At 46.7% G+C, this 15,675-nt stretch overlaps 1 protein-coding gene across 1 annotated transcript in view; it reads right to left on the bottom strand.

Annotated features, from left to right (window-relative positions):
- NAIP (NLR family apoptosis inhibitory protein) overlaps positions 1-15,434 on the bottom strand; it is a 28,443-nt gene extending 13,009 nt beyond the window's left edge. The window contains 8 exon segments of the mRNA XM_055145757.1: positions 2,537-2,594; positions 5,121-5,202; positions 7,090-7,186; positions 8,741-8,860; positions 9,702-9,753; positions 11,018-11,099; positions 13,906-14,005; positions 14,876-15,434. Coding sequence (XP_055001732.1) covers positions 2,537-2,594; positions 5,121-5,202; positions 7,090-7,186; positions 8,741-8,860; positions 9,702-9,753; positions 11,018-11,099; positions 13,906-14,005; positions 14,876-15,434 — 1,150 coding nt within the window.
- Between the last annotated feature and the right edge of the window lie 241 nt (positions 15,435-15,675).

Below are 15,675 nucleotides of genomic sequence, written 5' to 3'. Positions count from 1 at the left end.
CACTGCTGGTGGGAATGCCAACTGGTGCAGCCCTTTTGGAAAACAGTATGGACGATTCTCAAAAAATTAGAAATTGAGCTCCCATTTGACCCAGCAATACTGCTTCTGGGAATATACCCTGGAGATGCAAAAAAGTATAGTAGAAATGACATCTGCACTTATGTGTTCATTGCAGCACTGTTTACAATAGCCAGAATTTGGAAAAGAACCGAGTGCCCTAAAACAGATGATTGGCTAAAGAAACTTTGGTACATCACTACTTTCCACCCAGATGAGATCCCAAGCAGCCACACACGAATGGCTCCTCTGCTCCTGAACGACCATGATCCCAGAGGCCCAATAACTACTTTCGTCACCCAGCGGCTTCTTGCAGAAATGCTTCTAGACTGTGAACTAAGCTATGGCCCCATGCCACCCCAGGATGGGAAAGGTTTTTCTCTCTTGGCCTTTCCTGGTGGCGGTGGTGGCAGCGCGGTGACTGTCATCTTTCAGAACCCACTAAACAGAGGTACGAGCTTGCAGTGATACGACTTCTGGCAGAAATTTCTCTGGACTTAATTACTAAAATATCAGAAATCCAAAACCTCATATGCTCTTCATTCTCAGCAATGGAAAACATTATCAAATGATGCCTTTTTGGCAGATCTGATTGTTGGGGGGAAATTCCAAATAATAATAGCGAGTTTTCTGTTGAAATATTGAATGTAATCAAAGCAAAGAGAGATTAAAGTGAAAATCATCAGCCACACAGGTGGGAGTGGGTGGGATGGGAGGTATACTAGGGTTCTTGGTGGTAGAACATGTGCACTGGTGAAGGGATGGGTGTTTGATCATTAAACCTGAAAGCTTTGTAATTTTTCTCATGGTGATTCGAAAGAAAGAAAGAAAGAAAGAAAGAAAGAAAGAAAGAAAGAAAGAAAGAAAGAAAGAAAGAAAGAAAGAAAGAAAGAAAGAAAGAAAGAAAGAAAGAAAGAAAGAAAGAAAGGAAGGAAGAAAGAAAGGAAGAAAGAAACTTTGATACATCTACACAATGGAATACTATGCGGCTGTTAGAAAAAATGAAGTCATGACATTTTCATATAGGTGGATCAACATGGAAAGTATCATGTTAAGTGAAAATGAGTCAGAAAGAGAGGGACAGACATAGAAAGATTGCACTCATTTGTGGAATATAAAGTAACAGAATGGGAGATTAACACTCAAGAATAGTAGAGATAAGTACCAGGAGGATTACTCCACAGCTTAGAAGCCAGCCTTGCATGCTGGGGGGACAGGCAACTCAGATAGAGAAGGGACCGCCAAGTAAAGGGTGCTAGGAGGCCCCGTTCAGGATGGGAGATGTGGGCTGAAAGTAGACTATAGACCGAACATGATGGCCATTCAATACCTCTATTGCAAACCACAACACCCAAAAGGAGACAGAGAGAGCAAAAGGGAATGCCCTGCCACAGAAGCAGGATGGGGTGGAGGGGACGGGGTGGGGGTGGTGGGAGGAATGCTGGGACCATTGGTGGTGGAGGATGGGCACTGATGGAGGATGGGTTCTCAACCACTGTATGACTGAAATGCAAGCACTAAAGTTTGTAAGTCTGTAACTGTACCTCACGGTGATTCACTAACAAATAAATTGAAAAATAAAATTTAAAAAAATTTAAAAATAAAAATAAATTTAAAAAAAAGATTCACCTGCTTATGGGGACAGAGGGACACAACGGGGAAGGCATTTGCCTTGCATGCAGCTGACCCACATTTAATCCCCAGCACCCCATACAGTCTCTCTCGAGCAGCACCAGGGGTAATTCCAGGAGTGCAGAGCCAGGAGTAAGCCCTGAGCATCGCCAGATGTGACCCCAAATCAAAACAAAACAAAAAGAACCAAGTCCTCTATCTTTTAAAAATCCCCTACTTTGGGACTGGAAGGATAGTTCAGAGAGTAGGGCATTTGCCCTGCACATGGTTGACCTGGGTTCAATCCCTAGCATCCCATATGGTTCCCCCGAGCAATGCCAGGAGTAATTCCTGAGTGCAGAGCTATGAGTAACCTCTGAATGTTGACAGGTGTGTCCCACAAAGCAGTAAATAAATAAACAAATTAAATTAAATAAAGTTCCCTGCTTCTTGGGCCAGAGTGATGTATAACGGGTTGGGTGCTTGACTTGCATGCAGACAACCTTGTTTAATTCCCAGCATCCCAGACGGTCCCCCAAGCCCTGTCAGGAAGTGGCACTGAGCACAGAGCCACCTTGAGTATAGCTGGGTGTGGCAAAAAATAAAATAAATAGAGTTCCATGTTTATGGAGCTGGAGAGATAGTACAGGCAGTTAAGGCAGTTGCCTGGCACATACCTGACTTTGGTTCAATTTTGGGCACCGCCTATGTTTCCCCCAAGCATCACTAGGAATATTCTATGAACAAAGGGCCAGAATTAAGCCCTGATCAATGCCCCCCCAGAAAACAAAATAATTAAATAATCCCCTGCCTAGAAATATGTGTACTCATATGTGTACACTCCCATAAGTGGCTTCAAAATCCTTACCTGGCAGGACAGCACTGTGTACTATTGAATCTTTCTGGTGGCTCTCATGTGTGCTTTCCTTGGAGAAAAAAATTCTCTATGAATTCAGAATTCATGTGATAGGGTAGGACATCCTGTAACTGATGGCAACTGACCATCTAAACATAGCCCACACTGAAAGTAAAATCTCGGAAAATAGCAACAAGCTGCAGAGATGCCTCCAGACCCTGCGCCAGGCTGAGTCTCATTCAGGGCAACCCAGAGGGGGGGCAAGTGAGTCCCCCCACACACCCCCCCACAGAGCTCCAGCAGCCAAAAACCTCCAGAACTCAATTGCTGCCATGCTTATGGCCAATCTCCAAAGGCTCGGATGAGCCTCATCCATGAGTGAATCTGCTGAAAAACTCAGGGATGAGGGTTTTGTGACCAAAATATCCAGGCTCACATGGCTCACACAGAGTTGGGAATGGGTGACCACTCCCCCCCATCTCCATGTTATTATTTTTTTAATGAATCACTGTGAGATGAGTTACAGATTTATAAACTTTAGTGATTATGTTTCAGTCATACAATGATCGAGTACCCATCCCTCCATCAGCCCCCATTCTCCACCACCAATGTTCCCAGTATCCCTCCTGCCACCTCCCTCCATCCCACCCCCTGTCTCTGTGGCAGGCACATTCCCTTTTACTCTCTCTTCTTTTGAGTGTTATGGTTCACAATACAGGACTAAGTGGCCATCATGTTCAGTCCATAGTCTACTTTCAGCACACATCTCCCATCCTGCCATCTCCCTGTTCTTTCAGGAGCCTGGCAGTCATGCTCACAAACTGCCTCTGGTGCCATATAAGCTCAATAATGGCCATGACCCAGAGACTCAAAAATAAGTATAGCCCACACTTAGATACTGATGGAGAGAAGGAAAGCCACAACTTTGAAACAATGAAGGATCTGCCCACATCTGCAGTCATATGGCACCTTTTGAAGGTCCAATCAAGCATTGACGACAGGCCAGGACATCAGATCCTTAGAATTTAGGGCAAGACAGTAACTAATACTCATTTGGTGCAGTTTCTGACCTTAGATATTAATGCATTTCATGTTACATACCTGTGATGAAGGAAGGTTATTTTTTATCCTTTGAAAATACAGAGTGGAGAGCTAGTATAGTAGGCAGGGTGCTTGCCTTACATGTAGCTGACCTGCATCCCATATTGTCCCCCAAGCACTACCAGGATATAAGTATAGAACCAGGAGTAAGCCCTGAGCACAGCTAGGTATGATCCCAAAACAAAAATAAAATAAAATAAATTTAAATATAAAATAAGTCATGGGGGCCCTAATGATAGTCCATCGGGTAGGACATTAGTCTTGCACATAACTGACCCAGGTTCAATCCCTGACACATATGGTCCCCTGAGCATCGTCAGGAGTGATCCCTAAGCACACAGCCAAGAATAAGCTCCAGGCAACACCAGATGTGGCATAAAAACAAATACAAAAATTAAAATTAAAAAAATAAAATTAAAATAAGCTCTATTTATGGGCTGGGGGTATGGTTTAAGGTGTAAAGCACATGACTTGAATATGTGGGGCCCTGGGTTCACTTCCTGGCGTCAGGGGATAGGGCCCTCTTCATAACAACAAAGCTATATATATCCTTTTCTCCTCTAATTTAATTTTTCAGCTCACACATCAAAAACAGTAGAAGTGAATAGCAAGGTACTTCATCTTCTTTTGGTGGAATGACAACTATCCTTACTACACAGCCTCCACAAAAGTATGTATGCATCTTAAATAGAGTGGTTTTCCTGTCCCAGAGAACTTTGCAAGATTTTACAGATTCAAGTGGTCAGTGTGTTCTCTTGTTATTCTTTTCCTATTGTTTTTTGGTTTGGGGGTTATACCCAGTGATGCTCAGGGCTTACTCCTGACTCTGTGCTCAGGGATCACTCCTGGTGGGCTTAGGGGACCATAATGGGATGCCAGGGATTGAACCTGAGTTGGCTGCATTCAAGACAAGTGCCCTACACACTGGACTGTCACTCCAATCCCGAGATCACTTGCCTTTGTAGCCAAAACATTGTCCCATGTTCCTGAGAAAGTCTAGCCTGTCGGACCTTACCATCCTCCCATTGAGTATTACAGATGCAATCCCAGCTGACACGATATTAACCAATTTTAAGTCTACGAGAGTGTAGGCCCCAAGGAAAAGGAATTGATCCATATTCATGAAGCCACGTAGTTTTGTTTGTTTTGTTTGTTTCTGGGCCAAACCTTTCTATGTTCAGGGTTTACTCCTGGCTCTGCATTCTGGGATCACTCCTGGTAGGCTCAGAGGACCAAATAGAGTTCTAGGGATTGAACTGGGGTCGGCCATGCTCAAGGTGAGTGCCCTGCCTGTTGTACTACTACCTCTTCAGCCCTGAAGCTACACATGATGTCTAACTTGCTTATGGTTGTATCCTTATCCATACCTACACATGTTAGGTGTTTAGTGCATATTTGTAGTATTTTTCTGCTTATTTATGATGATAAATTTCAGTTCAGAAGCAATAATATGATCACAGACTGTTAAAATAAACAATGTAGTGTCACCCATTACCGTGAATCCAGAAAGTTCCCCACTGCTTTGAATGTTTGGAATCACTTCTGCAGAGGACTTCATGTTTCGGAGAAACTGACAACTAAGCACAAGTTATAAAAATAGTTGTGTTATAAAAAAATTGTCACATGCAATTTAGCAATTTAACAACTTTTGTTGTTGTTGTTTTGAGTCACACCCAGCGATGTTTGGGCATTATTCCTGGCTCTGAACTCAGGAATTAATTCCTGGCAGTGCTCAGGGGACCATATGGGATGCCAAGGATTGAACCCGGGTCAGCCAATGTGCAAGACAAATGCCCTACCTGCTGTACCTGCTGCTTTAAAAATCAATTATATTTTTTTAAAACACTGTCTTGGGGTTGGAGTTTTAGGGCTCAATAGTCTGACCACATTCTTTGCAGGCAGGAGACCTGGGTTCGATCCCCAGCACAGCAAAGTGTCTGAGTTCTGTCAGGAGCAACTTCCAAACACTGAGCCATCCATGGGTGTAACCCAAAGACCCAACCAAAACACAGTTTTAATGGCAACGTTTAAGTATAAAATAGGCATTTTCTTTTTCTTTCTTTCCTTTTTGTTGGTGTTGCTTTGGGGCCATACTTGATAATGCTCAGGGTTTACTTCTGGCTCTAAACTCATGGGGCCATGTGCGGTACCAAAGGCTGAACCAGGGATGGCCACATGCAAGGCAAGAACTTTACCTTCTGTACTATCTCTGTAAAATTGGTGTTTTTCATAGATTCTGCTAGAGTTACCATCTGAGGAGACATTTAGATAGTGCCCTCTTATAGTTTAGCACAGGAGGTACAGTGACTGCCTCGCATGCAGCCAACCCTGGTTCAATCCTGTCACTTCATATAGGTCCCCAACCACCACCGAGAGTCATTCCTGAGCACAGGGCCAGGCAGAACAAGTCCCTGAGTATCACAGGATATGTACCAATGCATTTAAAAAAAAGTCAGTGAGGGGCTGGAGTGATAGCACAGTGGGTAGGGTGTTTGCCTTGCACACAGCCAACCCTGGTTCGATTCCCAGCATTCCATATGGTCCCCTGAGCCAGGAGTAATTCCTGAGTGCATAAGCCAGGACTAACCCCGAAGCATAGCCAGGTGTCACCCAAAAAACAAACAAAAGAAAAGTCAATGATTTATACAATAATGGTAGAATAACCAGTGAATTTGGTGGCATGAGTTCATACGACATATTCATGAAACAGTGGGAATGATCTAAAATATTAAAGTAGGGGGACTGGAAAACAGCTCCAAGGAGCCTGGAAGACTCTCTTGAGAGAGTTTCCTGAAAGTCACAAGGTTGTGAGTTCAAACTTCAGTGCTACCCCATCCATGAGGTGATTAACACAGTCCTGCTGCTTGTCACCCAGTGAGAAAGGCCTGAAAGATGCCTCAGTGACTTAAAGCACTGGCCCAACAAGTTCAGGACAGTAAGTTCAAGCCCCAGGTTTTTTTATCAAAAAGTTGATGTTGTAGAGCCTGCAATCCCCCCCCCCAAAGGTGAAATAACCAGGATTTGTGGGGAGAGATGGAGGTTGCAAGGAAGAGAGTGAGGACATGGGGTGAGGGACCTCAAAAGCCTAAGGCAATGTGGAGCCAGATGGATAGACAATGGGTAAAGTGCTTGCCTTGCACACAGTCAACCCAGGTTCAATCTCCATCATGTCATATGGTTCCCAGAGCACTGACAGGAGTGACCCCTGAGTGCAGAGCCAGGAGTAAGTCCTGAGCCTCACTAGGTGTGATCCCTGCCCCCCGCAAAAAGTATTCATCTAACCCAACGGTAAATATGATGAGAATATAACCATAACGGGAAGGTTGTCTGGGGGTGAAAGAGACTCATTCTTCATCATGTAATCAGAGAAGGGTGGCACAGATACTGAGAAGACAAAGTGAGGAAGAAAATGAGGGGCAAACTGTAAACGAGTCCCCAAACTCACAGACCTTCATTGCGCTCACCTGGGAAAGGAATTGGCATGGTCTTTTAATGGGTCAGCACCTGCCTTCCACAGGAAACAGCCTTCACAGGAGAAGCACTGGACCGTGTCCTCAATACCTACAAGCAGGGGACAGGGTCAGCCTTGCGCACATGCTCATCTGTTACCTGACAGAGTTAAAGTGACCAGGCCTTTATTTGCAAGACCCAGCTTGCCTTTCCAAGTGGGTTTGTGACAGAGCCACAAACCATATCTGGAGCAAGACAATGTTCTCCTTGGGCGACGGGGCGATGACCAACTCCACTGAATGTTCCCATGCACATGCCCTTTGCTGAATAACTGCCCCTCTACAACCCAGCATCAGGCAAGTCAGAATGTTCAATGAGGCCCAATGAAGAAAAGAACTTCATTTTGTTCTCTAACCCATTCCCTTCACTTAACGTTTATTACAGCCCCGAAGAGTCTTTGTTTAATGAATAAATCAGGAAAATATATAGTTGAAGCTCAGGAGAAAAGAAAGAAAAAACACACAAGTAAATATAGTAACCCCTATGGGAGTTCATGAAGAATCCAATACCTATTGTTATATTATTGCATTTCACGAACTGCCCTCAGGTGTTAATATTTATTTTTTTTTGGGGGGGGGCCACACCTTAGTGGTGCTCAAGGCTTACTCCTAGCTCAGTTCTCAGGGATACTCATGGAGCCCTTGGTGGTGCCTGAGGGACCATAGAGGATGCTGGAGACCCGGCTCATCTGCATGCTATGCTCAAACCTTAATCATAGTACTACCTCTCTCAGACCCCAGGAGCTAATATTTCTTTGGAAGGAAATTATCACTGGAATCTACCAAAGGATCAACTTAGAAATGGAGCGACCACTGTTTTTATTTCAGTCTTGGGACCCTGTAGGCACTGCAAAACTAGGGTAGATTCTCCCTTTATGTTTGACCAAAATATGAAGTTGTAGAGCCTGCAGGACCCTAAAAAGGTGGAGTGCTGGGCTGGAGTGATAGCACAGCGGGTAGGGCATTTGCCTTGCACACGGCCAACCCGGATTCGATTCCCAGCATCCCATATGGTCCCCTGAGCACAGCCAGGGGTAATTCCTGAGTGCAGAGCCAGGAGTGATCCCTGAGCATCGCTGGGTGTGACCCCAAAAAAAAGCAAAAAGAAAAAAAGAGGTGAAATTCTCAGGATTTGTGGGGAGGAAGGGGGGCTTTCAAGGAAGAGGGTGAGGACAGGGGTTGAGGGGCCTCAAGGAAGGCTGGGAGGGAAGTAGGGAGAAAGGGCGGAACTCTGCCTCTCCAAACGTTGCACTTCTGGTACCCTACTATATATTACTACACCGTCATATGTGTGTAGGGATATAAAGGTCATTTCTGAGAGGAGAGAGGAGGTGAGGTGGAGAGTAATCTGTCAAAAATAAAATAATGATTCCAACAAAATATTCTTACTTCTTGCTAATCCTGACCTCATGGTTTCAAGTCTGGAGCTTTGCCACCTAAGGAAGAGTGAGGAAGCAGGATTTATAATAAATCAAAGCGACAGAGAAAGAATGATGAAAAGAATGAAGACTGTTGAGTCTAGATGAATTACAAGTCCAGGACCATGACGTGTATGTGGAGGTGACTGGACAGCAAGGGCAGATCTGGGTGCAAGCGACGGGCTCACCTGTATAGAAGAGACCCGCTCTGGCCAGAGCCATGGCTGCCTTGAGGGACACCTGGGGCCACTCCTTAAATGAATCCTGCCGAAGTTCTTCATTGGCAAAGATGCTGTTGTTACAATATGCTGGAAGAAAAGGTGCCCCGTGAGAGCAGCAAACTTCGATACTGCACAATCCGAGCCTAAGCTATCCCTTTACATCTGCAGACAGAATGAATGATACATGACATTTGCTCTACGTTCCCTTTTTTTTTTTTTTGGTGGGGGCACACTTGGCAGAGCTCAAGGGGTTAACTCCCAGTGTGCTCGAGGGATCATATGGAGTGCTGGGGATTGAACCAGGTTGGTTACGTACAACTGCCTTAACCCCTGTACTATCTTTCCAGCCCTGTATATGTTCTATTGTTTTGTTTTTTTAACTGTGTGCAAGGCAAGACCCTACCCACTGAACTGGTATAAAGATCTTCTAAAAAATTGTTGTTTTGGGGCTACACCTGGAGGTGATTAGCACTTACTCCTGGCTCTGTGCTCAGGAATCACTCCTGACAGTGCTGGGGGAGCCATATGGACTCTGGAGATTCCTGTATGCCAGGTATGTGCCTGACTTGCAGTACTACCTCTGCTCCCCCCAACAGTTCTTACCCATAATTTATTGCACTATTAAATGAGAAAAATGGGGACCAGAGCGATAGTACAGTGGGTGGGCATTTACCTTGCATGCAGCTGACCCAGGATTAATCCCCATCATCCCACCTGGTTCCCCTCAGCACCACCAGGAGTAATAACTGAGTGCAGAGCTAGGAGTAACCCCTGAGCACCGTCTAAAAACAAAAAGAGAGAGAGAGAGAGACAGACACACACACACATACACACACACACACAGAAAGAGAGAGAGAGAGAGAGAGAGAGAGAGAGAGAGAGAGAGAGAGAGAGAGAGAGAGTTTTGGAAATAGGATTAGGTCTTTACCTGATGCCATAGGCAAATCTCTCCTGACCCAAGAATTCACAAAATGTTCTCCCTGAGGAAAAGGAAAATGTATGTTATAAAGAGTTTAACTTATGAAGTACATATCTAGAAATAAATATTAAAGCACTGCCACACACACACACACACACACACACACACACACAAAGCGTTCACTGGACTGAATGGTAGGGTTATTGGAGAATCACTCCTTTAATTATATAGTGGTGGGGGGGCGGCACTTGGCAGTGCTCAAGGTCATGGAGGTCAAACCCACGGGCCCCACAGGAAGCTTGCGCTCAGGCCTTTGCAGTCTCCTTTAGTTATTCTCTCAGTGATGGAATTGGGGTAGAATGGGGAGTTTGGAGTAATTTGCACACCTGACAGTGTTCAGGACCTGCTCTGTGCTCAAGGATCACTCCTGGCAGGAGCTGGGGGACCATATGTGGTGCCAATGATTGAATCCAGGTCAGTTGCATGAAAGGCAAGTGTCCAACCCACTATCTCTCAGGGCCTTGTCATTATTTTCAGGCACTGTGGATGTTTTACTTATACCCAGTAGGGGGCCTTGTGGAGTCACTTTCCTAGAAATTCTGCTCAAAAGCAAAGCTACATGCAGCTAGTACAGGTGCACTTTAGTGAAGGAATGAGAAGGCTCCCCACTAGGAAGGAAGGTCAGTCAGAGGTAGCAAGGTAGGCAGCTGCCGACCTTTCTCTGATCCTTGCGCCAGATTTCATACTTTGAAACACTTCTCTCCCATTTCCTCTACTGGGTTCTTTATGGTTGCTGTTTTTGGGGCCAGATTACACTTGGGATCAAACCTTAAGTTGGTTACTTGCACAGCAAGCATCCAACTCACAATTCTCTCTCATGCCCCTCTGCTGGGTTCTGATCTTTGTTTCCAGCCCCTCTGGGCTGGGATTGGTCACCTTCCCTCAGGGAATTCCTGACAGAGTGACCAGAGGCAGGCAGCAGATGTGAGGTCACTGCAGGTCATGGTCAGGTCAGAAAGTCTTTCCAGACCCCCCCAGATGGAAAAGGCAAGGGAAAGGCAACCTCAGAGGAAGGGAAGTCTTTGGGGAAACGAGACTGGAAGAGCAGTCCCTGGAAAAGCAATTCTTAGGGCTCTAGTTTAGCAATGGGTTGAGATTTTCTTCACTCGAACCACGTGAGCAGTAGAATGAAAGGTGGGCTGGAAGAGTAAAAAATTAAAATTAAAATAAAATAAAAAGTAAAGATAAAAATAAAGCATTCCTCCTCTTTAAATTTCAGATAGCAGGAATCAAAATTTGAGAGAATATTTGGTGTGATAAATTACCGTAACACCAACAAATCCTTTGTAGCTTTGAATATACTGGGCAATTTCCTCTGAAGATTTCATACTTCGGAGAAATTCACATCTGTAATAAGTAAACATAATTCCCTGATACTGTTATAGATACACAAAGAACTTCTGTTAAGCATATGGCATCACATAATGAAAATTGGAGAACTTGACTTCAAAAACACTTTTAAAATTTACTCTAAACCTTGGGGATTATCATTATTTTCATTTAATAATTCTTTTATATCTATTATCAATAATGAGCAATAGTACGAAGTTACTTTCCAGGGCCCAGAGAGATAGCACAATTGGCTGAATGCAGCTTGGTATGAAGGAGGGCTGGGTTTGAGCCCTAGCACCCTCTGGTCCCCCAACCATAGAGTCAGGAATTAACCCTGAGTTCCACCAAGTGTGACCCTAAAACTAAAATAAGATAAATTAAGTCTTCCCCACAGAAGAGAAGCCATATTTAATTACTTATTTATTTCTGGTTTGGGGGCCACACCCAGCCATGCTCAGTGCTTACTTCTGGCTCTGCACTCAGAGATCACTCCTGGTACTGGTTGGGGACATCAACATGGGGAGTGGGGGACCAAATCCAGGCTAGCCATGAGCAAGGCAAGAGCCCTACCTGCTGAACTATCTCTTCTGCACAGAGAAGCAACTTTATTTTTCTCTTCGGGTCACACCTGGCAATATTCAGGGGTTACTCCTGGCCTTGCACTCAGGAATTATTCCTGGTAGTGCTCAGGGGACCATATGGGATGCCAGGGATTGAACCCGTGTTAGCCACGTGCAAGGCAAGCCCACTATACTATCTCTCCAGCCCCAGAGAGAAGCAATTTTTATTTATTTATTTATGGCTTTTTTGGATGTTTAGGGGTTACTCCTGCCTCTGCATGCTTGGTAGTGCTCGGGGGAGCACCTTGGATACTGGGGATCAAGCCCAGGTTGGCTGTGTACAAGGCAAACGCCCTACTTACTATACTGTCACTTTGTCTGGAGAAGCAATTTTTTTTTATGGTTTTTGGGTCACACCTGGCGATGCACAAGGGGTTACTCCTGGCTCTGCACTCAGGAATTACTCCTGGCAGTGCTCAGGGGACCATATGGGATGCTGGGATTTGAACCCGGGTCGGCCACGTGCAAGGCAAATGCCCTACCCGCTATACTATCACTCCAGCCCCCAGGAGAAGCAATTTAAAAAAATTTTTTTTATTTTATAAAGTAGTTCACAATATTTCACTACATTGAATATTCAATCACCAATCCCACCACCATAATTACCTTCCCACCTCCATATTTTGGGTGTTTCCATCCCGAACCCCAATCCCTGCTCCAAAGCAGAACCGAAGTAATATGTTTTGCACTGTTTGTTATGAAAAACCGCTGACAATGTAACAAAAAAAAAAGTATCCTTAGAGGAAAGAGGCTGGGGATTGTTGTATCCCACCCAGGGGCCAGTAAGCCCCAAAAGGAATTTTTATTCTTGATTTTTATTCTCCTCTCTCACCTCCCTTCCTTATTGTGGATATTGTTAAGCCTTGGGGTCGGCTCCCACCCAGTCTGTGGGGGTCACTGAGGCTCGCACCCCAGAGGCTGTAGTGTTTCTGGTGCTGAGGAGTGGCTGCAGTGTTGCACGGAAGGTCCCCAGGCCCCACCTCCAGGGCCTGGGCTCACCCACAGCAGCTCCAGGGACCCATCCGCAGAGCAGCTGGGTTAGCTGGGCTTGTGCACGGGGCTGTGGCTCAGGGCTAGCTTCACCTGGCCTGGGAGGTGCCACCACACACAGACATGTGCTACTCTTGAGGCCTGGCAGACTAGCCAGTGGGGTGGGGGGGTGAGGATACCTGCCCTGAAATCATATGGTTCCAAGTTCAAACCCCCGGTGTGCCACATGGTGAGTACAAAGCTGTCTGACTCCTGGTACTGCTATGAGTGGATGCCACGAAAAGGGGTGCAGCCTCCAGCAAGCACCCAAACTCAAAAGATGTGTGAGCCCCATGGCCTGGAAACACAAGTCCTTGGGAGCATACGTGAGCATGACAGGCAGGCAGTGGGAGGACCTGGTCTGGCCATGAGTGGAAGGGAAGCCTGAGGGGGAGAGGGGACCACAGCCCTGGGTTGCATGTGAAGTCTGCCAACACTTGAACAGGCAAAGATCAAAACCAAATGTTCTACTCTGGAAAGCTCAATTCTCTCTCTCTCTCTCTCTCTCTCTCTCTCTCTCTCTCTCTCTCTCTCTCTCTCTCTCTCTCTCTCCCTCTCTCTCTCTCTCTCTCTCTCTCCTCTCTTTCTCTCTCTCTCTCCCCCTCTCTCTCCTCTCTTTCTCTCTCTCTCTGTTTTATTTTTTTGTTTTGGTTTTTTTTTTAATTTGATTTTTGTTTTATTGATGGATTGGTTTGTTTACTTATTTGTGGAGGGACGGAGGGACGGTGGGGGGGGGACGGGGGACGGGGTGGGGCAGGGGTGTTTTGGTTTTTTGCTTTTTGGGTCACATCCAGTGATGCACAGGAGTTACTCCTGGCTCATGAACTCAGGAATTACTCCTGGTGGTGCTCAGAGGACCATATTGGATGCTGGGGATCGAACCGGGGTCAGCCACGTGCAAGGCAAATGCCCTATCCCCTGAGCTATTGCTCCAGTTCCTCTCTCCCTCTCTCTCTTTTTAACTAATAATTATGGGGCCAGAGCAATAGTATAGTGGGGAGGGCTCTTGCCTTACACGCAACTGACTTGGATTCAATCCCCTGGCATCCCCAGCCCACCAGGAGTAATTCCTGAGTCCAGAGCTAGAAGTAACTCCTGAGCACCACCAGGTGTGGCCCCAAAACCTAAAAACAAAATAATAATCACAAGGAAAAAGTCACCTCTTGACTTACCAGGGGAACCATTTGGCATGTTCCTTCCAAGGATCATCTCCTTCTTCCCAATTTCCCAGACATCCACCGCAGGAGAAGCAGCGCACCGTGTCCCGCCTCCCTGTGTGGGAGGCAAATGTGGGAGTGGCCCCCCAGAACCCCCACGGGAGACCCAGAGCCCACTGCCTGTCAGCATCCCCCCACAACCACACCACCCCAGGGATTCCCACCCCACTCCCCATTGGCTGCTTCCCAGAACCCATGGTTGCTCTCTGGGCTGTGGCTGGCCCTGGTGTTGCTAAATGATGAGAACAGCCTGGCCGAGTCCCGGCAGGAGTGAGCGGGAACCTCCCTGAGAGGGCTGGCAGGGGGAACCACAACAAAGCTGGTGCTATAACTGGGGGGGGGTGTTAATTACTTGGGGTGGGGGAGGGCACTCCCAGAAGTGTTGGTCACTACTCCCAGCTGGGTGGGGGAGGAAGGGGGGTCATCTATGACAGTGCTTATGGGACTATGCTGTGTTGGGCTTCTAACCCTGGCCTCCTGCATGCAAAGTGTACTCCAAGTTATTGTGCTATCTCTCCCACAGGGAAAGAAACTTGTGTGTGTGTGTGTGTGTGTGTGAATAAATGTGCGTGTGGCAAATTAACATGCTGTTCTAAACATACAATAAAGCCAAAGTAAAATTAATAAAGTTGAGTTTTGTTTGTTTGGGGGCCACACCTGGTGATGCTCAGAGGTACCCCTGGCTCTGCACTCAGAATCATCCCTGGCAGTACTCAGGAGACCATATGGGTTGCTGGGGATCGAACCTGAGTTGCCCTCATGCATGGCAAGCGCCCTACCCACTGCACCTCCAGTAAAGTTAATTAAATGGAGCTTCCACCTAATCAGTTAAGACAAGGGAGGAAAGGAAGCGACCAACTGTTGTGGGGGGAAATGTGGAACCTACGTTAAAGCTGGAGAAATTCTCCACAACCATTTCAATTACCTGTGAAGACAAATCCAGCAGCCGAGAGGTCCCACGGGGAGACCCCTTGGGCATAAAAAGGCCAGTCCTGGAAGGAGGCCAGACTGGCCCGCTCCTCCTGGTGCTCCGCTTGCTCCCCTCCCCACGGTTGCTCCGGCCTCTGCACCCTCACATCATACTTGGCGATGTTCCCCACATCTCTGCCCAAAAGGAACGCACAGTCTGGCTGGAACTTCTGGTGTTCTTCGAGGGGGGACCTCCTGAAACTGGAGTGGAAGAGGACTAAGCTACAGCAGAAGCACTGCAGAGCAGACTGTTCGGCTTTGATGTAGTAAAAGCCCACGGCCGCCAGCTCCTGGGGTGCCCAGCATCTGCAAGAGGTGTAGGTCTCAAAAGTCTTCAGCCTCCGAGTCTCGCTGCGCATCTGGGCATTGAAGCCCTTTCGCATCTTGGCTCTCGCTTTCTCCTCCTCTGCCACCATTTCCTTTATAAACTCAGTGACATCTCGGCCCAGGAGGGCAGACGCCTGCTGCACGTCTGTGTCATCCAGCTGGGAAACGCTCGGCTCGGGGGAGGCCATTCTCTAGAATGGGGAGAAAAACGCGGTGATGAAGAGTCAGGGCTCCGGCGTCTTTACCGTTCCCCAAGCTTTTCCAGCCCTTTATTCTGATTTCCTGCCTTCTGAAGACAGCGACCTTCTGCTACACTGCACTTCCTGGTCACCCTTGGGCCCAGAGTATAGGGAGGAGAAGGGCAGAAAGACGGGGCTGGAGTGATAGTGCAGTAGGAAGGGCGCTTGATGCCAGGCATCCCATCTGGTT

The sequence above is a fragment of the Sorex araneus genome, chromosome 1, assembly GCF_027595985.1.
Source record: "Sorex araneus isolate mSorAra2 chromosome 1, mSorAra2.pri, whole genome shotgun sequence".
Lineage (NCBI taxonomy): Eukaryota > Metazoa > Chordata > Mammalia > Eulipotyphla > Soricidae > Sorex > Sorex araneus.
Note: the sequence above shows the minus strand (reverse complement) of the source record. Positions and strands in the feature narration are given on the sequence as shown.